Consider the following 27,929-nt stretch of genomic DNA (forward strand, 5'->3'; position numbering starts at 1 on the left):
AAATAAAAGTGGGGGGAGGGGGGCGGGAAGCGTTGCCTTTTCTCTACAATAGGCATCTGTCTACTCCCAGCACTCAAGAACACAGACACGGCTTTCTTGTTCTCTCCCTCCTTCCGGAACCACAGTGACGCAGTTAAATGGTGTGCTACTAGGGGCGCCTGGGTGGCTCAGTCGGTTAAGTAACCAACTCTGACTCAGGTCATGATCTCATGGTTCATGAGTTCGAGCCCTGTTTTGGGCTCCGTGCTGACAGCTCAGAGCCTGGAGCCTGCTTCAGATTCTGTGTCTCCTTCGCTCTCTGTCCCTCCCCGACTCATGCTCTGTCTCTGTCTCTCTCTCTGTCTCTCAGAAATAAAACATTAAAAACATTTACATGGTGTTATATGCTCAGCACAGACAAACGCTCGATGCTGAAAAATCAGCCCACTGATTCATTAGATTTTTTCAGTTGGGACCAGTTACCATGGCCTTTTGCAAACGCAGACCACAGGAGAGAGTGTTATAAACTTAGAAATAGTATCTAGTTTTCCATTACCTCCAGCAAAAAATGTCTACCAGGATGAGAGAGGGAAAATACCACTCTGGAGGCCAAGCCCAATCGAGTTGGGTAGAGGATGAGGCAGTTCCTAGCTAAGAAACTCCACAGCAGAAAACTGAAAGTAAAAAGAAAACATTTAAAGTCCTTTAAATACGAAAGAGTCACTCAAGAGACCAGGAGAAAAAGGAACCAAAGAAGTAGCTCACAGGAATCCTCAAAATTAGAAGATGGGCACCTGGGTGGCTCAGTCGGTGGAGCGTCCGACTTCGGCTCAGGTCGCGATCTCGCGGTCCGTGAGTTCGAGCCCCACGTCGGGCTCTGGGCCGACGGCTCAGAGCCTGGAGTCTGCTTCAGATTCCGTGTCTCCCTCTCTCTCTGCCCCTCCCCTGCTCATGTTCTGTCTCTCTCTGTCTCTCCGTTTCTGTCTCTGTCTCTCTCAGAAATAAAAATGTTAAAAATAATTAAAAAAAAAAATTAGAGAGAAGAGAGTTGGCTTCCAACCCCGCTCCGCGAGAACGTGTGTCGAGCCCGGAGCTTCCTGGCCGGCTCCGCCTGGCACTGACCTCACGTCAGAGGGCAAAGCCGTGGGGTGGCCAGGCCACATGAGGGCTTGCGGGGGCCCGAGAAACCTTTGCCTCCGTGGGTGCTATTGGTTTCCCACTGCAGACTTAGCGGTTTCAGCTACTCATTTATTATCTTACGGCTCGGGAGGGCAGAATTTCTGAGATCAGGGTGTCGGGCAAGGGCCGGGTATCTCCTGGAAGCTCCAGGGAGGAATCTGTTCCCTTGTTTTTCCAACTTCTAGAGGCCACCCCCATTCCCTGCTCGGGGCCCCTTCCTCCACCCGCAGAGCCAGCCCCAGCTGCTGCACCGCTCGCTGTGTCTTGTGCCTCCCCCTTCCGCTGTCAAGGACCGCCGCGTCTGCACCGGGCCCGCCCAGGCAACCCAGGGTCACGTCTCTATTTGCGGGTCAGCCGATCGGCAACCTCAAGTCCATGTGCGACCCTAAGGCCCGTGTGCCTTGGAACCTCGCACCTTCTCAGATTCTTGGGACTCGACGTAAACATCTGCGCCGGCTACTCTCCTGCTGACCACAGGCCACTTGCTTCCTCCATAAAAACAATTTTCAAGCCATGGTTTTTTTTTGACTGCATTGGTACAGAGGTGAACACAGTAACATGATATATTTGAATGTCTTCTTTGACCTCAACGTTCCTTTCTTTTTTTTCCAGGTTGTACAAGAGGTTAAACACGTTCACGGGCCCCTAAAGGTCACAAGGCCCCTGGCACCGTGTCTGACAGGTAAGTGGGCCCTGGGTGTGGCCAGCAACGCCCTCTGGCCCCCGGCGTCCACAAGCGCTCAGAAGCACACAGGAGCCCATTCACGGGGCTTGAGGCCTCAGGGTGCAGGAGAAAATCGTGAGTAATAGCGGGGAGAAGGAGGGGGAGGGCAGAAAGCACAGGTATGTTCACGATGAGGCAGAGAGAGATAATCAAGCTGTGTGTGCTCTCCAAGCCTCAGTGTTCTCATCCACACAATGGGGACAAGAAAGGGACCTTCCCGGCAGGTACCGAGAGGTACCCAGTATGGTGATGCCAAGTGCTCTGCAGCCCCGGCACAGGGAAGCGATGTCATTTTATTTCAAGAAATTTCCTGCCGGCCAAATCCATTTCTACAAAATACAGACGTGTCAGAGGAGTATTTTCACAAAATGCCAGGCTCTGCTTAGCTGCAACGTGGCTGATCCAGTTCTAACGTCTTTCCTGGGTGCCCTCCGGGGACACAGGAGGTCCAAGCTATGAATGGCTAGGGGAGGGGGCTCCCAGGAAGGGGCAGTGAGATGTTGACTTCGTAAATAACAGCAGCCACGGCCCACTGTGCCTCCGCTGTGTCCCGAATGTGCCGGCCCATTCTGAGACCATCTGCGTCTCACTGAACACGCACAACAAGCTGAGAGGGAGTTGTCACCTCTCTTTACAAGACCAGGAGGCTTGGAATCGCCAGGAGCCCACCTGGACCACCCACCCACCTACTCTGGGCTGGGGGTGGCCGTCCAGCCTCTGGATGAGAGAGAATCAGGACGTGATCTGAGCAGTTTCGAATGATGCAGCAGGAGGGGCGGTCACTGAGACCTTCCCTCTGTTGGCTGGTACAACCTAGCACTTGGGGGCTCAGAGGCAAACAACAGCCAGGTCCTGCCTGCTGCCCGGGAGTGACATCAGTGCAAGTAACAACAAATAAATAGGTAATCAAATAAAGCCAAGTGGGGGCACAGAGCTACTGAGAGTGCATTTCAAAAGAATGATCAGGAAAAAAAAAAAAAGCCTCTGATGGAAGAGGGTTGAACTTTCAGACAGAGAGAATGCTAAGTGCAAAGGCCCTGAGGCAGGAGCATGCTTGCTTCATCTGTGGAACAGAGGAGGCTCCTGCGAGGAGTGCAGTCAGACAGACAGTGCGAGCCAATCCACAAAGGCTGTGTGGGTCCAGGGGTAGAAGCATTATGTGAGCTAAGCAGGGGTGGGGCCCCCTCTACCAGGAAACAGATGAGAAAAAAGATGAGATGTACCCAGCAGCCTTCTGGAGGGTTTCCTGGGGGGGTCACAGCTAGGGACCGAGGACCCCTGAGTAAAGCAGGGTGGAAGTTCAAGCCCCAGGAAGGAGATCAAGAGTTGTTTCCATTTCAAAGCTGTTACCTTCCAAGAGCCTGTTTCTGAGTCATCGGCACCCAGAAAACCTAGTACGACCATGCAACCGTTAAGCGAGAGTTTCGTTTGATTTCAAACAACCCTCCCCGCGTGGTGGAAACAGAACGTGAAATGAAGAAATGATTGCATGCCAGGCCCCCTATCTGAACTTGTCGAGGTTTTCATTAAAACCCCTCCATCTCGTGCCAAACTCAGCAATTCAAAGACTGTCAGTTTCCAAAGAAGTTAGAAAGGTGTTCGGAAACTTGTGCCTTCCCAGCCCTCCCCCCCCCGCCCCCCCCCCCCCCCAGAAGGTGCCAGACATTTCATGTGGCCAGGAAGTGAGGAAGGAGGCCCGGTACCGCGCATTCTGAAAACACACACTCTCTCCCCCCCAAGAAGCCAGGAGGTGATTGATGGAGGGCTGGCCAGCCTCCCTTCAAGCTCTGTGCCAGGGGCCGCCGGGTGCCCCTCCGCGCCCCTGGCCCCAGCCCCCTGTGCTGCGTCGCTCTGCGCCCTGGTGGCCCGGACCCCAACCCCGGGGGACGAGGGAAGCATGAAGGCCGAGGTCGGTCCTCTGGGAGCAGAAAACAAGATGAACTGAAGATTAAGGGAGGGGCTGGGTGGACACTTCCCGCTGGGAGCCGGGGGTCCAGCCGCTGGGCAGATCCCGGGCCAGGCAGGTGTTGGAGCGGTTCCCTCTCCACCCCCGTCTCCGGATGCACACCCTCCAGCGGCGTCTCTCCTTAGCTCTGCCTCTTCTCGCGCTAACTTTTGCTTCTCACCAGACCCCACCATCTCCTCACCTCTCCTGAGCTCGGGTCCAGCGCATCCCAGACATTCTCCCAACAGGGACGGCAGTGGGGGCCAGCCTGCAGCCTCGAGACTTCCAGACGCCCACTCCTCTCCGACCCCCGGCTCGCTCACACCCCCCACCCCCCCTCCTGGGTCCCAGCTGATCACCTCCACTGCCCCTGTGGACTTTTCAGATGACCACTGTCTTCCCGGCCAAGCTCGCGTCCACTTCTGAAGCCTCATTTCCCCTAGTGGCTCCTTGAACTTGCTCTGAACTTCCAGGGAATCAGCCCTCTGCCTCTTCCCCCGCCAGCCCTGGCGCTGACCCTCACACCCCTCCTTCCAAATGCGCTCTGTGCCCTGCCAGCTCCCGAAATGCCCTTGTCCCTGCACCTCCTCCAGCGGCTCGGCCATCGACTCTATCGCCCCCTAGTGGAGAAAATGCCAGCCGTGCCAGTGCCGGGTGGGACGGGTCCAAGCCTATGAGCTCCAGACACCCGCTGAGCCCTCTGAGGGCCCTCCCTGTCCTCTTGCCATAAGCGGCCAACCCTTAGAGCCGCCACACTTGCTGTCTGCAGAGGACCCCGCCGATCTGCCCCACCGGCCACCAGCCCCTCCTGCGAACACAGCTCTTCCCAGGGCAGAAAGGGGGAATGGGCCTTTCCCTAGCCTTGCCTTCCCTCTGGGTTGGGCACCTACTTCAGCTGCTCCTCTCCTTCACCATCAGAACTGTCCAGAACCATCAGCGGAGGCCCACATTCAGAACCTTTGCTACAGCTTTCCACGGACAAACAGAAAGCCAGCCCCTTAGGCTGGGGCTGTGTCTCCACCTTCTTTGTGTCCTTGGTCACAAGCCTGGCTCCCAGCCTGGCTCCGTTCATCTGGCTCTGATTAGCCTCACTGCTGTTTAAAAATTCAGCCGCCCAGTCAAACCCTCCCAGCCGTCACCTTACAAACTCATCAGTCAGACTGCTACCTCACTTTGAGGACACATTCACAGACTCTCCAGAGAATGAGAATCGTTTTGTTGGTTAAGCAAGTAAAACTTAAAACCTTCGGCTATTTTTAAACTGCCTGTATTTCGCCCATGTCGTTACAGCATCTATCCACCTCCGGCAGAATAATTAACTTTCCAACCATCACACTGGTTGTGATTGTAGCACCCATAGGTCTAATATACTTTCTGAGATTAGGGAAATTAAAGATTAGCTTTTTAAAAAAATTTTTTTTAATGTTTACTTATTTTTGAGACAGAGAGAGAGAGAGAGCATGAGCAGGGGAGAGGGCAGAGAGAGGGAGACACAGAATTTGAAGCAGGCTCCAGACTCCGAGCTGTCAGCACAGAGCCCGACGTGGGGCCCAAACTCACGGACCGTGAGATCATGACTTGAGCCGAAGTCGGACGCTTAACCGACGGAGCCACCCAGGAGCCCCAAAGATTAGCTTTTATTAGTATGGAGACGTTTCACTAAATTGCAGGATGGTGGAGAAGGATAATTTCTACTGGTCAAACATACAAATGATTCAGTATCATAAAAACAGTTACATTTTATTACTTTCAAATAGCCCAAATAATTTGAAAAATTATGAAACCGAGAATCACAGCTTTTCGTCCACCGGATTATGAACTGGTTGCAGGCCACGACCTAAAGCCTTGCGACCTGCCGTATCATCCTTCACATCTGTGTCATGCATCTGATAACAGCTCTCCCATCCCCCACCCCTCGTCAACAGGCATGTTGTGGATGCCAGTGGACCCGTTCACATACGGGATTTTCCCACCAGACCGAAAGCTCCCTGCAGGCAGGCCACTTTCTGCTCACCTCATATCCCTAGTGCTTAGCACAGAATGCTCAAAACAGATGAATCCATGATCACACAAAGAGAATGTCAGAAACATATAAGATTATGGATGTTCACTTAAAAATACCAATCAAGAAAGTCCTGCCGATGGAAAGTATGAATAGCATTCTTAAGTATACACATATCGTAACTCCAAAGTGCTCCTATATTTATTTCAACAACCAGACAGAAGCCATTACTAAACAGCAGGATCCATCTGGCCCCGACCTCAAGGAGCCCGCAACTCCTTGCCCTTCCATTTCTAAAACACTCCCAACCAAAATGTGATGGATGCTCTGAGATTAGGGGATGTTCTGCAGGCTCAACTAGAAAACTCAAGTTCTAATTCCAACGCTGCCTTTGTTTGTCTTGGTCCAAACAAATCTCCCCTCCACCCGGCCAGATTCAGGAAGTGGCCACGAGCCTTTCAAGAAGCTGGCCCAGTTGTAACCTGCACAGAAGCACCCTCGGGCTGTCCGGGATTCTTGCTGCCAGAGATACTTGGATGAAGGCATCCTCCAGGGCTGCTCTGACAAGGGGCGAGGGGAGGGCCAGGCAGGCACCGCTCCCCTCCACCACCCCCCCCCCCCAGATTCACACAGAGCAGCCTCACCTCTCTCTATTTTCTAAATGCTTCTGTAGCTAAAAATAAAGCTTGAAAGCCACTCTCCTAAATAAAACCCAAAGAGGTGCGGAGGGAAGAAAGTAAAGTTTACCGAGCTCTTAGTATGTGCTGGGTGATTTTTTTTTTTTTAAGGTTTATTCATTTTTCAGAGACAGAGAGACAGAGCGTGAGCAGGGGAGGGGCGGAGAGAGAGGGAGACAGAATCCGAAGCAGGCTCCAGGCTCTGAGCTGTCAGCACAGAGCCCGACTCGGGGCCCGAACTCACAGACGGTGAGATCATGACCTGGGCTGAAGTCGGACGCTCACCAGACTGAGCTGCCCAGGCTGATGTGCAGGGTAATTTTAAAACAGTGTAACAATTTATCTGACTTCCACGCATCTTTATCAGTGGGAGAACAGTTCCCTTCTTTCAGGCAGCAGACTGAAGCTCGAAGAGAAAATTCATAACCAACAAGAGTCAAGAGCTGTGACGAGACTCCAAAGCCACCCTGTTGGGGGTGCCATCCTCTCTAGAAGTCGTCACTCCTCAATCTCCCGCGTCCCCTTCCCTCTCCCTAGTCCCACTTCCAAGCTTGCTCTCAGTCACTGACACTCGCAGATGAATGACCTCATTACTGTGCCCTGTGAACGAACCTTTGTCCATTTGTTACTTCCTAACAATATTCGTTCATTAAAAAAATCATTACTCGAGCATCTAAGAGAAGCCTGGGACTGGGCAAAATGACCAGGTATGACCTCTAGCATCCAGGTGCTTCCAGACTAGCAGGGAGAAACACAGAAGCCCGTAAAGAGAAATATTAAAAATGGCACCAGAGACGCCTGTGTTGGGAACAGTGGGCGGGGAGAGGGAAAGAGGGACACCTGCTGTCTTCTTCACTGTTCGTATTTGATGGTTCCTCTTGCTGACATGTTTTCTGGTCATACTGGGACACATCCCAGTGCTTCCAGCATTATTCACTAACAAAACGAATGAGTTTCATTCATCCTCCTGGGGGGAGGGGGCAAGCTTCAGACACCAGAACATATCTTTGTCCCACTTCTTCTTCAGTCTTTGGTGCAGACCATCCTGTTCTGGGTGGTAAGGCAAAGTGAAACCCATCGCATTTCTTTCTGTTGTCCTTGAAGAACAATTTGACTTGAAATACATTTAGACATTTAAAAAGAAAAAGACTCGGGGCGCCTGGGTGGCGCAGTCGGTTAAGTGTCCGACTTCAGCCAGGTCACGATCTCACGGTCTGTGAGTTCAAGCCCCGCATCAGGCTCTGGGCTGATGGCTCAGAGCCTGTAGCCTGTTTCCGATTCTGTGTCTCCCTCTCTCTGCCCCTCCCCCGTTCATGCTCTGTCTCTCTCTGTCCCAAAAATAAATAAACGCTGAAAAAAAAAATTAAAAAAAAATAAAAAGAAAAAGACTCTTAAAAGCAATTCTATCCCTTGTCTTAGCCCTCTAAGATGTTCCCGTCCTAGGCTAAGCCAAAGAAGGATCTTGTTCTACGGCCGTTTCTTGTTCACCCCAAATGCTCTTGTGTCCTTGATGCGATGGAATGTGAGTGTTATTCCTATCCTGCTCTGTCCTTCCAATCCAATAATAAATCAACTACAGGATTTCTAATGACAGCGTTTAGGCAGGTTAATATCCAAGCATTAAGGTAAAATCCCTTCGCTGATCCCTATGCATAATCTCAGATCAGTCTTTCTCTCCAAGTTTCTGTTCCGAGTTGAGCCATTCAACGTTCCCTTCCCCCACATTCTCGCCTTTCAGAATCTGAGCAGTGAAAACAATTGTCATGGTAATAAGCTGATGACAGCCCAATGCGCCCCACAGAGCAAAAATCATCATTACCAGCATACACACAAGCACTGCGAAAAAGCAAAGCGGGGGGAAAAAAAGAAAATGCGCTACACAAAACAGCACAAACACACAACCGACTGCTGTCAAAATGCACAGATTATCCCAGCTCTGGAAATGTATTTGAAGGAAACAATTGGAAGGAAGAAAAAAGTATGAAAATTCTTTCTTGCAAAATGGTATGGGATACCAGAACACTGAGAAGGTGACAGAGGCAGGGCTGGGTAAATTACAGGCTGTGAAAATGATCATGGTGGCGTCGGAGGAACAGTGGGGAAAAATGCTTGGATAGGTTTTTAAGTTAAAATAACATAATTGCATATGTAGTAGGATTACACATGCGTAAAAAAAAAAACTATGTCTAAGGGTGGTGGAATCGTGGGTAATGTTTTAAAACGATGCGAGATGTAATAATATCGTCTTTACAATAAAAACAAAAAGCTCAGAGGGAAAACAGATGAGTCATTGCCTGATCATTGTCACCATGTAAGAAAGTCCCCTCTACAGTGACAATGACAGGCAGTTAAATGTGAGCACAGATGCCAGGCTCCCCTCTCTTATCCTGGTTTATTTATTCCTGTTGACCTTTCCGGGGATTAAAAATTAATCTAATCAACAAATTACAGACACATTGTACGTGACCGCCAAGAGGTAACTAGCAAACACTGAAATGAAATCCGAGAGTGTGATACAGACAGGGAAGTTGAAGCGGGTAGGGTGGGAGGGGTCTTAGCTGATGAGACCAGTTTCCTAACGTCACCACGCGAGGCATTCGTGCCCTTGGCTTCTCAGTTGTAGGCGGATGTTAGAGGCACTTGAAAACTCTTGCTTAAATTCAGAAAGCACTCAAGATCCCGTGGACCCTGCTTTGCCCTGCCCAGCCCCCAGTCTCCGTGTGCCTGCTGTCTACACGGCTGGAGACACAGGACAACCCCAGAGATGCAGCCCCGCTTTGGTCTCTACAACCAGCCCTGGGTTGAGGCAGGGACGTTGTTTCATATTTTTCGTGCACGTTGCTTTTGCACATACATTTTTCAATTACCGTAGTAAAAATACGTAACAAAATGGATCATTTCAACCGTTTTTTAAGTGTACAATTCAGGGGCATCAAGCACGTTCACATCGCTGTGCAACGGCCACCTCCATCCACCTCCAGAACTTTTCAGCACCCCAAACTGAAACTCAGTACCCATTTAGACAATAACACCCCGTTTCCCCTCCCCCAGACCCTGACCTCCACCATCCCACTTTCGGCTCTGCGAAGCTGACTACTTAGGAACCTCGCGAAACCGCAATCACATTTGCCCTTTCGTGACTGGCTTATCCCACTTGGCATCACGTCCTCAAGATTCAGCCATGGTATAGCAGGTGTCAGACCGTCCTCTCTTTTCTGGGGCGCCTGGGTGGGTCAGTCAGTTAAGCGTCCGGCTTTGGCTCACAGTTCCTGGGTTCAAGCCCCGCATCGGGCTCTGTGCTGACAGCTCAGAGCCTGGAGCCTGCTTCGGATTCGGTGTCTCCCTCTTGCTCTCTGTCCCTTCCCCACTAGTGCTCTCTCTCTGTCTTCCAAAAATAAATAGATGTTAAAAAAAATTAAAAAAACAAAAAGAATGCCCTCCCTTTTTAGGGATGAGTAATATCCCACCGTATGTATGTACCACGGGACAGAGAGCCTACCTCTCTTGGGATCCCCATCAGATCATCTCGTTGTTGACCCAGCCTTGGACCCAAGCTCACATGGGCTCCATCTCGTCCTCAGGCCTCACCCCGGCTGCTCCTTCACGTCCACTGCTTCCCCAGTAGTTCCTCTATTTGGGAACCTCCCTAGGCTTCCAGTCCTTCTCAGACTCTAAAGGGTTCACGCCTTCTACTCCCAAACAGTGGCTTGGACCTGTTACCTATAACTCACTTCTTGTTCAGAGTTTCCACCTTGGGCTGTCAGGGTATGAGTAACCTATCACAGATCCAAGATGGCAGCCACCTGCCTAAGCTGCACTGCTTTAACGATACCTTTGCCTACTCAGCGTAACCTGCTGGGTGGGTCCCTCCCTCTGTTCTTGTACAGGGGACAATGTCATTTCCAGAGATGCTTGTGTCCACAGCAAGCCCAGCATCCTGTCCACGTTCCGATTTTCTTCCTTTCTATTGCTTATCGTCAGGTACTTCTCTGCGTCTTCCTGTCTCTGTCCAAACCCTAGAATATTAGACCCAAGGCATGGAGTCTACAAAAGCACAGGTCCATCCACACTTACAGCCAAAGTGAGTTCCTTCCTTGAGTGATGACACCAGTGAATTTGGTCAGACGTCTAGCATCGACTTCAATCCACTGATGGAGGTCATTCCTTCCTGCACACCACGCCCCATCATAAAAATCATTTTCGTTAATACCTGCCTGGAAAGAAAGAGAGATGTTCTTCAGAAAGACCCAGAATCAATGAATATGTTCATGAGATTTGGGGGGGGGGGGTTGATGGGCAGAAAAGAATGAGCAGGGGATAAAGAAAAAAAAAAATACTATGCCCTGAACACTCCTTATTCTAAATCATAAAATGGGATTGCTTATTATTAACAAGTTGGAAATATTTCAATATGATATGTCCTCTTCTTGCCCAGTGTGGAAGAGGAAATTTAATGAGCTCGCCTATTACTCATGCACCCACCAGGCACAGACTGCCTCCTACGAACCAGCCTACACATGCCAGGTGCTGGGAATACAAAGGTGAATCGTCGCCTCCCAGAACCTCACCATCCAGGCAGGAAGAAAGACATGAAAACAGATGAATTAGAACACAATGGGGAATGTGTTATTTCAGGAAGCAGAGCAAACTGCTACAGCAGCATTTAAGGATAATGACTAACTTGGTCTGGTGGAGACCAGGATAGAGGTGATAACTGAGTTGGGTGTTGAAGGGTAAGTGTATCTAGTGAATGTGTATGCATTGGCATTTAAGTCACTTGATGCGTTGAGTTTTAGCTCCTATGGCTACCAAAGATTCTTTTCATCTGAATCTACAAGGTAGGTGACGTTTGTGCTCTGGAATTTTCCCTATATTATTACCATTTCAAGAGAGAATTCTCTGACAAGAAAGAAAGAAAGAAAGAAAGAAAGAAAGAAAGAAAGAAAGAAAGAAAAGGAAGGAATAGGGAGGGAGGGAAGGAAGGAAAAGGGAGGGAAGGAAGGAAGGAAAGGAAATAGAACATCTGAACTAAGTGAGGCTTCCTAATTTACTAAGACCCTTTCAATATGAACCCCATGGCTTTTTCTATAGCTATTACACAAATATGTACTCAGATGAGAAAAAAAGTCTAAACGGGATTTAAAAGATAGGCCAGCCCATCTTTCCCATCTGAGCACTTTTCAGCCCGAATTCTGGGGCAGCCTTACTTCTAATGGGCATCAGTGATGTGAAACTCACAGTCCAGCTACAGCACAGGAACAACGTGGCCAACGGGTCCGCAAGTGGAACCCTACCATCACTGCGCTGGCTAACATCGGTCTCGTATCAGGACCGAACCACATGTGTGCACTCTTACCCCCTCCTCAAACAATCCTGAAAGAGCTTTGAGGGCAAATGTCAGAATACTCGCCTCTCGTGGCCTCCTCAAAGCACCACGATCTCAAATGACGGTGAACGGAAACACCCATCAGTCCACGCTCTCCAGAAACCCAAGCTCTCAATCAACCGGCACGTCGGGTCTGATGGCATATGGGGCGTTCGTGCCAAGGACCTGGAGGTGCCGCCACGTTCTGCCTTCCAGAACCCCCAGGGAACGGCTAAATCTTGCAAGTGTGTGTTATGTGCTTCGGCCGGCCTTGCTGAAGTCACAGGGTGTGAATGTCTGAAGCTCTTTTTTCCCAGAGGTGCTAGCCAACCAGGGGCCACCGCCCCAGGAAACGTAATGAGCTCCCCTATAATGGGGCTCTCAGGACACAGTCCCCCTACTTCTTCACCCAAGGCAGGTATCCTGTCTAGGACCGAGGCCTGGAGCACATCAATACCTACAATACTGCCACGTAGCTTCCTTCAGGAAACCGTAACACTTAGTTGGTGTCGGGCTCCTCTCTTCTCGTAAACAGCCCACGAGACTGGCGTTGATTTCATTTCCTTTTTTTTTTTTTTAATGTTTATTCATTTTTGAGAGACACAGCATGAGCAGGGAGGGACAGAGAGAGGGAGAGGGAGACACAGAATCCGAAACAAGCTCCAGGCTCCGAGCTGTCAGCACGGAGCCCGACGCGGGGCTCGAACTCACGGACCGCGAGATCATGACCTGAGCTGAAGTCGGACGCTCTACCGACTGAGCCACCCAGGCGCCCCTGATTTCATTTCTCAACATTCACCTTCACTGTGCCTCTACTACCTGGCCCGGGGGACGGGAATGTAAAGGGGGAAGACATGTGCAGCCCGGCCCTCTTGGTGCTCAGAACGGGCAGACGGGCTGAAGTCCACACGCGCGGCTCGCGTTCTGGTCCTGGCATCTCCAAGTCAACCTCCGCACAAAGCGCGGGTGAGGGGCTCGTGCTCTAAAGTCCCCCTGCCGGGTGGGAATCCCAGCTCCGCCATTTGCGCCCTGTATACACCCCAGCAATGCGCCTAAAGGCCCCGTGCCTCAGTTTCCCCATCTGCTACAACGGGGGCAATGATCCTTCCTCCCTGAGGGTGCCGATGGTGATTACAAGAGGCCCTGGCACGCCGTGTGGGCTCGACAAATGTTACCTCACCTAAGGGAGCCCTCAACACATGTCATCAGTACAAAGCAAGGGCTGGTTGGCACATCACGGAAATACGGGTGCTTTACGAATCGCTTCACACTTTGTGAAATTACGAGGAATTACAACGCTCTTCTGGGCACTTGCGGTCACACTTTCTACACCGTCAAACGTCCCGAATAGGGTCAGAAAACCTGAAGAAAGAGGAGACTCAGAGTCTGAGGTTCTCAAAAGGAATCCACGTTGCCACTGCCTCCCCCCCCCTCCCAGGGGTTTTTGGCAATGTCTGCGACTATTTTTGGCTGTCACCACTGGGAGAAGTGGGAGCTACTGATGACTAATGGACAGAGGCCAGGGATGCCGCTGACCACCCTGCAATGCGCAAGACAGCCCCCGCCACAAAGAAGCGCCTCGGCCCAAATGTCACTGGTGCCAAGACAGGGGACACCCGGTCGTGGGCTGAGCAGACAAGAACAGAGCTGCTACGGAACCTGGGATTTTCACCCCGAGAGAATCACGGAAATTTGGGGGAGCTCTCCCTGCGCTATCCGACCAAAGCCTACTTGGCAGATAGTTGGCATTCGATTTTAGGCTCCTGGCTTTGCCAGCCTGGATATTCTGCCTCTGCCGCCGATCTCAGTTCTTCCTAAGCATACCGGACAGTCCGCTAAATGCAGTAACGGTGTCAGGGGACCGGAGGGCCCTTTCTGACTCGCTGACTCATACGGAAGTGACAGCCCCCTCTGCAAAGTCGATGACGAATTTATGAAGCAAGCTCCTGGCAGAATTCAGCGAGAGAGGAGGTGCCAGCCCGAGAAGCGTCACCAAAACACAGCACAGCGCAACCCGGGATATCAGCATGAGGTCAGAGAAACCAACAGAAGGCTACATCCGTCCTTTTCTGTTTAAAAACGCAGGAAAGGGATGTCCGGGTGGCTCAGTCGGTTGAGCGTCTGACTTCAGCCCAGGTCATGATCTCGTGCTCGTGGGTTCAAACCCCATGCCGGGCTCTGTGCTGACAGCTCGGAGCCGGGAGCCTGGATTCCGTGTCTCCCTCTCTCTCTGCCCCTCCCCCCACTTGCCTTCTGCCTCTCTTTGTCTCTCAAAAAATAAAATAAAATGTTAAAAAAAAACTTTTTTAGATAAAAATGCAGGCAATCCCTCATAAATTTTGGAGGCATTTCTATCAGAAGTTGTTGAAATAAAAAGTGGGTTTCCTTAAAGTATAAGCTAGTCTTGAAAACACCATTAAGATGGAATGATAATTTGTACTACAGGGCCAAATAAGTTAAGAACTAATGTAACTTTCTCTAGGCAATTAGGTCATACACGTCATTTATTTACCTTAAAAAAAAAAAACAAACCACCAATGCATCTAATAGACTAAGTTTTGCTTACGATGAATGTCAACATTATTAAATCCGTATCAAAGAGAAAACCTGGTATCACCCATCGAGGATCCAACGGGAATTTTCTGTTTCAAGATGATAGAAATGTGGGTTTTATTGTGTTCTTTCCTCAAAAGTTCCCCCAAGGAAAACAAGATAAAGACAAGCCTGATCTCTGGCAAAATGAGAAGACATTTATAATCTCCTAATTACAATATATGAAGACGGAAATCAGATGTAAGAATCCTGAAATGACTTAGCAAGACAGGGAGATGTGGGCTTACAAGGGGAACACCCGTGAGAACCGAGCCACCCAGGACTTTAGAAAGCTCAGAATCTAGACTCCTAAGTAGCTCGGAAGGTGGGGCAGGGCTGAAAATGGAGAACTGATTCAAAATATGTATAAAAAAATAGACTCCCACCTCCCCCTTCCCATCCCGCAGAAGATGTGAAATTTTTCTTTAAGGAAAGAAAAATAACCAACAACAATCCCAGAGGCTCTGAATTTGGAGATTCCAGACCCAGAGGATGGCAGGTGTGATGTGATAAAAACAGAGAACTCAGTGGCTATCAGCAGACTGAAGAGTGAGACGCCCCAGCTCCCCTCCCGCCTCGGCTCTAGGACACAAGGCAGCCAGGCTTAGACCAAACAGAAGTTAAATAAACTAAAAATATAATGGAGAACAGAAGAAAATCTCAAAGAAACTGTAATGAATATCCCTTGAAACAGAAGATCTTGCTTGCATAAAACAAAAGAGGGATATTTTTTTTTCAATTTTTTTTTCAACGTTTATTTATTTTTGGGACAGAGAGAGACAGAGCATGAACGGGGGAGGGGCAGAGAGAGAGGGAGACACAGAATCGGAAACAGGCTCCAGGCTCCGAGCCATCAGCCCAGAGCCCGACGCGGGGCTCGAACTCCCGGACCGCGAGATCGTGACCTGGCTGAAGTCAGACGCTCAACCGACTGCGCCACCCAGGCGCCCCAAGAGGGATATTCTTAGAGTGGAAAAAGCATTGTCCTAGGTCAAGCACTCGCAACGTGAAAATTCCAGTAACAATGGGCAATAAGAGAAACTAAAAAGAGCAGAGAAAGAAATTACAAATACTCTAAGTTAATAACGTCCCAGATCTGTAAGCTTCAAGTCTCCAAAACACTAAGAATCTAGTATAATGAAGAAGCCCCGCACCAAGGCATATCTTGGTAAAACTTCAAAATATCGCAAATGAAAAGAAGATCCAAGAAGCGTCCCAAGAGGAAACAAAAAAGGAAAATATATAAAACAAAGCCAAAGGAATCAGAAAGGTACCAGAATTCTCAGTAGCAACATCTGAAGTTCGAAGAATGGGGGGGGGGGGGGGGGGGGATGAAGACGTCAAAATTCCGGAGAAACAGATTTTTCACCCTAGAATTTTACATTTGGCCAAACTATCACTCACTGGTGATGGTAAAATAAAGACATTTCCAGATTCACACATCCTCAAGAAATTCTCATGTACCAATTGCATAAAGCTGTAAAATGAATGTGCTCCACAACGATGAAGCAGAAAACCAAAAAGAGGATACAAGATCCAGAAATCAAGGACGCTAACACAGTAGAGGATTCTCAGAATGATGGAGAAGGCAGTCCCAGGAGAGCTGCTGTATAAAGACTGGAAAGAAACCCACTCAGAACACAGCAGGTCAGGGCACCTGGGTGGTTCGGTCGGTTAAGCGTCCGACTTCGGCTCAGGTCGTGATCTTGTGGCTGGTGAGTTCGAGCCCCACATCGGGCTCTGTGCTGACAGCTCAGAACCTGGAACCTGCTTCAGCTTCTGTGTCTCCCTCTCTCTCTGCCCCTTCCCTGCTCATACTCTGTCTCTCTCTCGAAAACAAATAAACATTAAAAAAAAGAACACAGTAAGTCAAGGCTTCTGGAGGAAATGTCTTACAGAAATATAAAAAACAGCTATGAGACTAAAAAATCATTGAACAAGGCTTGACCTTATAGAAAACTGTATCAAAGGATATTTCATAGACCCAGACCTATTGCAGGGCATGGGAGATGTTTCAAAAAATAAAAGCCGATCTACAAAAAACAAAAGGTTGTCAAGAAATGATACAAAGTGCATGATCTCCTGGCTCAAAACTACCCTATTTCTTGGCTCAGTAGTAAGCACTATTTACACAGTCGTAATAATCAAAACCTTGAATGTAGGTTTACCCAAAATTTGAGATCTAATTTTACTGAAAGGATTAGAGAGGTTAAGGTAAAGGGATAATAAAAACGAGCTGAAATTTTCATTTTTCAATAAGATGAATTCAGACTATACACTTAAAAATGTACAAACCAGTACATATCAATTTGTGTGTAATAGTTAGAAATAAAGACTTAAATTCCCAAAGAAACAATGAAAAGGAGTTTGGAGGAGTTGCCTTGTTCATAGCGTGGGACGCATTAGGAGGTGGGTGGGGGTGGGTGCACTGGCAAGGCACCTTCCTTTTGGTTTTTTTTCTAGTTTTATTGAAGAGTAATTGACAAATATAATTGTATATATTTAATATATTACATAAATATATCAGACACAAATATCTTCTATATTTAAAGGGTACAATGTACTGGGGTGCCTGGGTGGCTCAGTGAGTTCAGTGTCCGACTTCAGCTCTGAGGGTCATGATCTCACAGTTCGTGAGTCGGAGCCCCGCGTCGGGCTGTGTGCTGACGGCTCGGAGCCCGGAGCCTGCTTCCGATTCTGTGTCTCCCTCTCTCTCTGTCCCTCCCCCGCTCATGCTCTGTCTGTCTCAAAAATAAATAAGCGTTAAAAAAATTTTTTTTAAATAATAATGATAAAGTATACAATGTACATAGACACTGTGGGATAATTACCAAGATCAAGATAATTAACACATCCATCACCTCCTGGTTAACTTTTTGTGTGCTGAGGATGCTTACAATGGACTCTTGGCAACTTTTAAGTATACAGTATTGTATTCTTAACTCTAGCCCTCCAGCTGTGCTGGAGATCCTCTGAACTTATAACTGAAAGTTTGTGCCCTTTGTCCTACACCTCCCCCCTCTCCTCCCCCCAGATCCTTGCAGCCACTATTCTCTTGGGTTTTGTTTTATTTTGTTTTTGAGAGAGAGACAGAACACATACAAGTGGGAGAGGGGCAGAGGGAGAGGGAGAGAGAGAATATCAAGCAGGCTCCATGCCTGGCACAGAGCCCAAATGGGGGTTTGATCACAAGACTGTGAGATCATAACCTGAGTCAAAATCAAGAGTCAGACGCTCAACCGACTCAGCCACCAAGACACCCCTCTCTTGCTTTTTTTTTAATCAACCTTTAACACTTTGATTTCTCGGAGGGGCACCTGGGTGGCTCAGTCGGTTAAGCATCTGACTTCAGCTCAGATCATGATCTCACGGTTTGTAAGTTCAAGCCCCGCATCGGGCTCTGTGCTGACATTCAGAGCCTGGAGCCCGCTTCGGATTCTGTGTCTCCTCCTCTCCCTGCCCCTCACCTGCTCTGTCTCTCTCTGTCTCTTGATAATAAATAAACGTTAATAAAAAAAATTTTTTTTTAAAGCAAAGGGAAAGGCATACATGAATATAGAGGGTGACTGGTGTAAAGTCTGCTTTGTTGACTCTTTCACTTTCCAGGTGTCTACGGAACTCCTACTACATGCTAGGCATTATGAAAAGCACCCTGCCCTACGGTATATGTAGAAAACGGTGAATCTCAAAATCACTATGCTGAAGTCACTGATCTGCACTGTAATTCATAATCATGGGCTGCCTCTTTACAGAAACATCTGGAAGCAAATTAAAAAGTTATATCCAAGTGAATCTAACTATTGTAGCAATTCCAGGATAATTGACTTACAGCTGCCACTGTGCAGACGTAACAGGACTATTTGGACAAAAATAGAATAATGTGATAGTTATTTTAAAATATCTCTCAGCAGAGCCAAAGCATAAGAGACTCTTAAAAACTGAGAACAAACTGAGGGTTGATGGGGGGGCGGGTGGGAGGGAGGGAAGGTGATGGGCATTGAAGAGGGCATCTTTTGGGATGGGCACTGGGTGTTGTATGCCTCCGTGCTGAGCGTGGAGACTGCTTGGAATTCTCTCATTCCCTCTCTCTTTCTGCCCCTCCCCTGTTTGCACAGGGGCTCTCTCTCTCTCTCTCTCCCTCTCTCTCTCTCAAAATAAATAGGGGTGTCTGGGCGGCTCAGTCAGTTGAGCATCCAACTTCAGCTCAGGTCATGATCTCATGGTTCGTGGGATTGAGCCCCGCATCAGGCTTTCTGCTGTCAGCAGGGAGCCCACTTTGAATCCTGTGTCTCCCTATCTCTCTGCACCTCCCCTGCATGTGCTCTGTGTCTCTTTCACTCTCTCAAAAATTAACATTAAAAAAATCTTTCATCAAAAAAGAAACTTTAATAAATAAATAACAATAAATAAAACCCCAAAACCATGTCTTAAGGAGTCCCTTACACCGGCCCAGGAAAACAATAACTCTCTAGTGTTTGAAATTAAAAAACATTTTGAAATAAAATCTATTAACTACATGGTAAGTAGCGTATTAATTGTTAAAAAAGAAAAAAAAAGGAAAGACAGTGAAAGGAGTATACTAATTGAAAAAGAGTACAGGATTTCCACACCCACATTCTAATTCAATTCTACTAAAACCTGGGAAACGTGCTGGTCACTATAATCGCCCATCAACGGAATAACTAGTTTTAATTCTCAAACAAGGATTTATTCGCCCATCGGCGATCCACATAAAGACAGACCGCGTGCTCCAACCAGCTGAGGGGACAGCACAGCAGCAACTGCCTGTGGGGTCCCATGTGGGCTAAGTTCAAGTCCTGGCTCTACAGCTCGTGATCTGGATACCACCATTAGGTCTGTAAAGTAGGGACAGGGGTAGAATTTACCCAATAGGAGCACAGAGCGAGGACTGCACAAATCCTCTGGGAAGTGTCACAGTGCCTGGCACGCGGCACTTACTCCACAGAGGGAGCCACCATGGGTACAAGCATGACTCACTTTGTTTTGGGTGGGTTTCTGCTGACACCTGTGGTTGAATTCGCTTAAAGAGGAAAACATAGGGGCGCCTGGGTGGCTCAGTCGGTGAAGCATCCGACTTCAGCTCAGGTCACGATCTCGCGGTCCGTGGGTTCGAGCCCCGCGTCGGGCTCTGGGCTGATGGCTCGGAGCCTGGAGCCTGCTTCCGATTCTGTGTCTGCCTCTCTCTCTGCCCCTCCCCCGTTCACGCTCTCTCTCTCTCTCTCTCTCTCTCTGTCTCAAAAATAAACGTTAAAAAAATAATAAAATAAATTAAAAAAAAAGAGGAAACCTAAGTCTTCTACTGACAAGTCGAGTGGTCAATTTAGTCCACTGACAAATGCTCTTTGTCACCAGGAGTCACCAACTTTTCTCGGGCATGATCTTTTTACTTCTTTTGTGTTTGCCTCATCGTGGACTACTGAACTGTTTTCTTGGCTTTACGTCCACATCTCCCCTGAAAATTTTCTTTTCTTTTCTTATGGAAACGACGTGATTCTTATTCTCTTTTTCTCTTTTTGTTTGGGAGTTGTGTCTGCTGTGGTTTCAAGTTTTTACTTAAATTCCAGTTAATTAACATGCAGTGTAATAATATTAGTTTCAGGAGTAGAATTTAGTGATTCGACAATTCCGCATTAACGCCGGGGGCTCAGCGCGACAAGCGCCCTCCTTAATGCCCATCGCCCATTTAGCCCATCCCCCACCCCCCTCCCTCCATCGACCCACAGTTTGTTCTCTGTAGTTAAGAGTCTGTTTTCTGGTTTGCATTTCTTCCCCCCCACCAACTCCCCGACCCTTCATCTGTTTTGTTTCTTATCCTCTGAACATTTTAAAGGTGTGTCTTTTGTTTTGGTGGCTAATTTAACGACTCCATAACTTATATAGCATACCTTTATGAAACATCCTTAATTGCGTATTTTCTTAAAAAGCACCTGCTGACTCCCTACTATAAGCAGCGATGAAACCATTTCCACCTCCTGCTACCTTCCCTTTCTTCTCCTTCATCATCTGATTTCATTCATCATATTAACGTTCACTCTTAAAAGTTTAAATCAAATATACCTGCTTTCCTTTCTTCTTTTTTTTTTTTAATTTTTTTTTTAACGTTTATTTATTTTTGAGACAGAGAGAGACAGAGCATGAACAGGGGAGGGGCAGAGAGAGAGGGAGACACAGAATCTGAAACAGGCTCCAGGCTCTGAGCTGTCAGCACAGAGCCTGACGCGGGGCTCGAACTCACGGACCGTGAGATCATGACTTGAGCCGAAGTCGGACGCTTAACCGACAGAGCCGCCCAGGCGCCCCCCTCCTTTCCTTTCTATGACCTACCAGATTTTAACTTTTTTAATGCTTATTTTTCAGAGAGAGACAGAGCACCAGCAGGGGAAGGGCAGGGAGACAGGGAGATACAGATTCTGAAGCAGGCTCCAGGCTCCGAGCTGTCAGCATAGAGCCTGACGCGGAACTCAAACGCATGGGCCACAAGATCATGACCTGAGCCAAAGCTGGACGCTTAACCGACTGAGCCACTCAGGCGCCCGATTTACCACATTTTACTAAAGTTTTCATTGAATTTTAAAAAACGTACCTATTTATGGGGATGGATATTAACCAGACTTATTGTGGTGATCAACTCGCAACATATACAAATATCGAACCATTACGTTGTACTCCTGAAACTAATATAATGTTGTATGTCAGCTGTACCTCGATGAAAAAAAATGTTTTAACTGCTCCCCTAAAGAATCTTATGTTTCTCTATGTAAAAATATTAAAATCATTTTAAGGGGCGCCTGGGTGGCTCAGTCAGTGGAGCATCCAACTTCGGCTCAGGCCGTGATCTCACGGTTCGTGGGTTTGGGCCCCGCGTTGGGCTCTGTGCTGACAGCTCAGAGCCTGGAACCTGCTTCAGATTCCGTCTCCCTCTCTCTCTGCCCCCTAGCCCCCCCCCCACAAAAAAAATAAACATTAAAAAATTTTTAATAAAAGATATTAAAATCATTTTTAGTAACTAAATAATAGTCCTATACAGGCATACCTCGTTTCATTGTGCTTCCCTTTTTGTAGTCCACAGATAATTGTGTTTTTTTCCCAAATGGAAGGTTTGTGGCAACCCCGCATCAAGCAAGTCTGTTGGTGGCATGTTTCCAGCAGCATTTGCTCATCTCACGTCTGTGTGTCACATTTCAGTAATTCTCGCAATAGTTCAAACTTCCGTATTACTGTCACATTTGTTACGGTGACCTGTGATCAGTGATTGTGACTAAAAGCTCAGATGAAGGTTAGCACTTCTTGGTAATAAAGTGTCGTTTAAATAAGTGTTTTTTTAGACATAATGCTATTGCCCACTTAATAGACTATAGTGTAAACGTAAGTTTTCTATGCAGTGGGAAGCCAAAACATCATGTGACTCACTCGATCACAATACCTCCAAGGTATGCCTGTACTGGAATTAACATTATTAAGAACCAAAGAAAAGGTAATTCTGAAATACGATGCAAAAGCAGGAGGACAGGTACATGATTCCGTTGTTGTTTATTTCAAGTTTCAATAAAAGCTGAAATTAAGATTTTTACCATTAAAATATATACAAAAAAGTGCACAAGCCCTAAGTGTGAAGTTCGATAAGTTTTACCGCACACTCACCCATGTGTCCACACCCAGCTCAAGATCTAGAACATGGCCAGCGTGCCTCCCTTTGGCTGCCTCCAGTATTACCTTCCCCCCCAAAGCAACCTCTGTTCGGACTTCCATTTCCCTAGACTGGTGTTCCTGTATTTAAATTTCATACGGGGTGCCTGGGTGGCTCAGGCAAGCATCCGACTTGAGTCGGGTGTTCAGTTAAGCATCCAACTCTTGTTTTCAGCTCAGGTCATGATCTCACAGTTCGTGAGTTCAAGCCCCGCATCAGGCTCTGAGCTGACAGCCCTACTTGGGATTCTCTCTCTCTCTCTCTCTCTCTGCATATACACGCATACATGTACACATTCTGCCTGTCTCTCTCTCTTAAAATAAATAAAGTTAAAAAAATAATAAATAAATTTTATACAGATGAAACTCACCACAACTACTCTCTCTTGTGCCTGGCTTCTTTTGCTCCATATGATATCTGTGAGATTAATTCACGTTATTGAAAATAGCAATAACATGCTCTTTTTCACTGTTGCATAGTATTCCATCGCGCACACAGAGAATGACTTATTCATTATATGTTGATGGACACGGGGGTTGTTATCATGAACAATGATGCTCTGAACCCACCTGTACCTGTCTTACCATGTGCATCTGAATGCATGTCTATTAGGCATAAGACTGAATTTCTTAGGTGAACAGGTAGGAGAATGCTGAGCTTTAGCAGATACCCCAAAAAGATTTCCGAAGCTCTGCCGTTTTACATTTTCAGCACTGTGTAAAATTGTCTATTGCTCCACATCTTTGACCATACTTGATACTGTCCCTTTTCTTTAAAGCCATTCTGGTGCCCATGTGTCCTATCTCATGGTGGTTTTAATTTGTATTTACTCAGGCCTGTTCTTCGGTTCACCGGCCATGACGTTGCTCTGTAACTATAGCTCAGCTCCAGCCACACGGTCTTTGCTTCAGCCTCTCAAATAGGTCACATTCCCTATAACCACAGGGCCTTTGCACACACCATTCCCTTCAACCTGGAACCCTCTTCTTCCCCTTCTGCCCACCCTGTGTCTGATAACCTCTCCACTGTCCATCCTGTTTCAAATCTTAGCCCACGTACCCATCCCCAGGAAAGTCTCCTCCATCCGCAGTCTGAGACAGGTTTACGAAGCATAGGGAACCACGGTGGTATGGGTTATGACGTCCTCCAAAAAGATATGTGCAAGTCCTAGCCCCTGAAAGTTCAGAGTGTGACCTGATTCGGGAATAGGGTCGTTGCAGATGAAATGAGTTAAGTGAACACGAGGTCAGGCTGGAGTCGGGTGGGCTCTAAAGCTGATGACTGGTGTCCTTACAAGAAGGAGAAATTGGGACACAGAGGCAGACACGCACAGAGGGAAGATGGCGTAGGGGCACACGGGAGGCCGCCGTGTGACCCTGGGGGCGGAAACTCAAGTGGTGCAGTTATAAACCCAGGAAGACCACGGGATGCCCGGGCTACCAGAAGCCGGGGAGGCAAAGAAGGAGACTTGCCTGGTCCCCAGCGGTTCTGGAGGGAGAACAGGCCTGCTAACCCCTCGACTGCAGACTTGCAGCCTCCAGAACTGGAGAGAATAGATCCCCGTTGCGGTAAACCACCCAGTCTGTGCTGTGTTTACCGTCGCCCAAGGAAGCTAATACACGGTGCTTCCTTGCGAGTCCTCATCCAAGGCTATTTTGGGGCTTCCGCTGGTGATAGATCTCTTTAATGGCTTCGTTTCCCCATTAGATGATCGGAGTTATAGGCCAAAACACACTGGCGGCATCCCTGTCTCCTCTTGGTCTCTCTCACACCCCTCATCCGGGTGCCTTCCACCCTCACCCGAAAATCCTGCTTTCAAACTGTCCAAAATACCTCCGCTTCTCACCGCCTCCGCTACTCCTGTCACAGCCCAGCCAGTGCCATCTCTTGTCTGGGGAGCTGGAGTCACACCCCAACAGGCCTCCCGCTTCCACGCTGCTCCCCGAAGTCAACGCACAACTGGGTCAGTCCTTCGCAGAAACCACAGCATGTCATTCCTGCGCCCAAAACACCTGCCACGGCTCTCCCGGTTGACTTAAGGACAAAAGCCAAAGCCAAAGTCCTCCCAGTGTTATTTCTTGGCCTGCACCTCCTCCCCTGCGTGGTCACTCTGCTCCGGCCACACCAGCCTTCTGCTGCTCCTTGGTGGTTGTGCACGCAGTCACCGCAGGACATTTGCACAAGCCATCCCCATCGCCCGGAATGCCGCTCCCACAGCTATCTGAGTCCCTGATGATCTCCTCCAAGCCCACTCGGTCCAAACACCCCCACCTCAATGAAGCCAATCTTGCTCACCTTTAACTACAGCCCGCCTCCTCCCCAGAGCCTCCCTCCTGACCCCCACTGCCAGCTATGTTTGTTTGGTTTTTCTTCTCTCTCCATAGCACTCACCAGCTTCGGACATATTAGAAAAGTTGTATTTTATTACATTTCTTGCTTTTCTGTGCCTCCCCCACTAGAATAGAAGCTTTCAAAAAAATTTTTTAATGTTTATTTATTTTTGATAGAGAGAGAGACAGACTGTGAGAGGGAGGAGGGGCAGAGAGGCAGGAAGACACAGAATCCGAAGCAGGCTCCAGGCTCCGAGCTGTCAGCACAGAGCCCGACGCGGGGCTCAAACCCACGGACCATGAGATCATGACCTGAGCCGAAGTCGGACGCCCAACTGACCGAGCCACCCAGGCGTCCCATAGAATAGAAGCTTTCAGATGGCAAGGATCTTTGTCTGTTTGGCCCCTGAAGTATCCCAAGCACCGAGACAAGCACATAGCAGTTCGTCCCTGGATGTCTGCTGAAATATCAGGACTATTTCTAGTCTCACTCATCACTGCTACCCCAGGACTGGAAGTGGGTTTGAGTTAAGGAAACCAATCAATCAATCGATCGATAAAAGGGGCCCCAAGGTCTTCTCTTCTCCTCTCCCTGTCTCTCTCCTCCACCCCCTCCTCACACAGGCTTCTCCACCTAGTGCGGTCTGTTGTGCCCACGGAAGCCCTATGCAAAGTGACCGGCACACGTCCAGGAGACAGCCTGGCTGGGCTGCCCGTGGCGAAGCAGACAGCCCAGACGGCTGAATGGATGCGAGGCGCGTGCCTGTGACTGCTGACACCCGTCAGGCTTCTCTGGGCCCTGCCAGGATGGGGCTGGAAGGAACTGGGGGACGCTCAAGCCAGCGGGCAGGGAGGTGAGTCACGAGACGGTTTGCCAGCCAAGGCCAGAAGCTAGGGAACATACTGAACCTTCTTGTGGGTACCGGAGATACCAAAGGGCTCAAATGCAGCCAGAAACCTTGAATTTGAGTCTCAGCTCGGCACTCAGCTCAGCTGTGGGGTCGGGGGCAGGTCGTTCGACCTCTGACTTCAATTTCCATCTCTCTGAAACAGAGTTTCCCTTCGGCTATATGGAAGAGGAAGTGAAGTATTAATTTAATGAGATTTAATGAAACAGTAAAGAAAATTCACACAGCGAGTGGCATAGAATCCGCATCTGAACCAGAAAGCCCTGTGGTTTCTTAATAACCTGTGGTTCAGGGGCGCCTGGGCGGCCCAGCTGGTTGACCGTCCCACTCTGACTCAGGTCACGATCTCACAGTTTGTGGGTTCGAGCCCCGCATCGGGCTCACTGCTGTCAGGGCAGAGCCTGCTTTGGATCCTCTGTCCCCTTCTCTCTCTGCCCCTCCCCTGCTCTCACTCTCTCTCTCAAAAGTAAACATTTTTTTTTTTTAAATCTGACCTGCTTAAAAAAAAAAAAATTCTGTGGTTCACAGGCCAGGGAGCTTTTGCTCCCTTGGGGCCCCTTCCTTTTGTCTTACTGTTTGCCCCTCTGCTCGCGTGTGCATGACACAAGCTACTGGAGAATATAGACAGCAATGCATTATCATCATTGTGATAACTTCTCCTTTTCAATTTTCCAAGAGACTCGTCATTTAGAATATTTGGTCCTGTTATTCCCATAAAAATCCAAACATCCAAAATTCCAGCATGTTGGCATCCAAACACTGTCTCCCAGGCTGTTTCTTAAAACCAGATACAGAACAAAATCCCTTTATCGGAGCAAGCAGGACATTCCTTGGTTTGGAAGCCATACCCCCACTGGGATTATTTTTGCCTCCGCAGCAACTAGCACATTTACAGCCCCCGGTAAGGACCTGCAGAGTTACACAGCCAGGTCTGGTGCAGCCAGAAACAGACCGGAGGCTGAGCACCCAGAGAATCGGGATGGTCTGATGGAACAGACAGGCTGTGGTCAGAGGACGCCGGGAGCAGGTCACGCCATCGGGGAGGCAGGAGTGGGGCACGCAGACAGGGATGCCTGTGAAAATAGTGCTGCCCCAGGCGGTCCCCACATTTGCACAAGGTGGGGCACCAGGAGTGCCAAAGGAGACAGGGGGACGAAAGATGGGGTGTGCCCACACATGCCAACTTTGACACCCGGATAAAACCTGGTTCCGTGTTCTGTGACCGACTTCGTGTCTTCCTGCCGGGGACGTCCCGAGCCACAGGGCTCGGTCTTCTTCACGGCTGACACCTCATTTCAGGTAAAAAGATCATCAGGACGTTGGAAGTGGACTCTCACATCAGCATCCAGGTGCTCCAGAGACTCCTTTACTGGAATTACTAACAAGAGGCATTCTGGCTGATTTCAGCGGTGCTAAGAAAAGGCTCAGACAGATGCTCTCATTATAACCAGACGTTTCCTCGTGAAAGCGGCACAAGAGGTGAACTCCTCTCAGGGGTCAAACTCTGGATCATACCCAGCAAGCACATGCGAGACAAGACCTGGGCCACAGAATGTCACATGACTGTGAACAGACGCCACAAAGACACCTGGCGATGTTAAGGCGGTGTGCCGAGTTTTTTCCTGTGACCTCAAAATGTCAACCCTTTCTTCCAGAGTCGGATCTGAGCACCAACCGTCTTGTGTTCCCAGGTCTAGGCAGGAATCGTGGTGATATCCTGGGTTCCAGCCATGCTCTGGGGATTTCATTTCTTCTGATCACATGTCAGGCTCCTACTTACCATAGTTTTAGAGTCTTAAGAATGAAATTGAAACCCAGCCCTTTGAAGTGGCTCAAGTGCTGCTGTAATTCGCTCGAGGAATTACAGCAAAGAAAGCATCTGCGGGGGGTGGGGGTGGGGCGCCTGGGTGGCTCAGTCGGTTAGGTGTCCGACTTCGGCTCAGGTCATGATCTCGTGGTTCGTGAGTTCGAGCCCTGCATTAGGTGTCCGACTTCGGCTCAGGTCATGACCTCACGGTTCGTGGGTTCGAGCCCCGCTTCAGACTCTGTGCTGACAGCTCGGAGCCTGCTTCAGATTCTGTGTCTTCCAATCTCTCTCTGCCCCTCCCCTGTGCACATTCTGTCTCTCCCTCGAAAGGAAGGCAGGCAGGCAGGCAAGTGTCTGATGTAACAATGGTGGGGGGGGGGGGATAAATCACTCAGGGAATAGTGAGGTCTCAGACCCCACCTTGCTTTGAGGAGCCATGGAAAATCTCTTGGGTTCCACAGAGGATTCTGCAGGGACAGGACAGGTGATGAGCTGCCATTCCATGACCCACCTGAGTACGAAGCCGCCTCCTAAGACCAACTAGAGGCCAACGACAAGCCAAAAGTGATTTTAGAGCTCATTGCCAAAACGTTCTCTTGAGACCTGGAGTGTTACTTTCTGCCTGTGGCTGCTCCTGGAGCAGAATAGGTGATTGTCTCCAAGTGAGATCACATCCTCCGAGGGGGTCAGTGCTGGAGAATCTTGGGCTGGAA

At 48.7% G+C, this 27,929-nt stretch overlaps 1 protein-coding gene across 5 annotated transcripts in view; it reads right to left on the reverse strand.

The window, feature by feature from the left end:
* The window catches only part of CPXM2 (carboxypeptidase X, M14 family member 2), a 145,122-nt gene that overhangs the window by 76,441 nt on the left and 40,752 nt on the right, over nucleotides 1–27,929 (reverse strand). For 3 of the 5 annotated variants that reach the window (XM_023241053.2, XM_023241051.2, XM_023241052.2), the window contains one exon: nucleotides 10,581–10,720. In XM_023241053.2, coding sequence (XP_023096821.1) covers nucleotides 10,581–10,720 — 140 coding nt within the window. Of the gene's footprint in view, nucleotides 1–4,029; nucleotides 4,080–4,717; nucleotides 4,915–10,580; nucleotides 10,721–27,929 lie in introns of those variants that run through there. The other 2 variants (XM_006938252.4, XM_045040792.1) reach the window with 2 other exon arrangements.

This window comes from Felis catus, chromosome D2, assembly GCF_018350175.1.
Source record: "Felis catus isolate Fca126 chromosome D2, F.catus_Fca126_mat1.0, whole genome shotgun sequence".
Lineage (NCBI taxonomy): Eukaryota > Metazoa > Chordata > Mammalia > Carnivora > Felidae > Felis > Felis catus.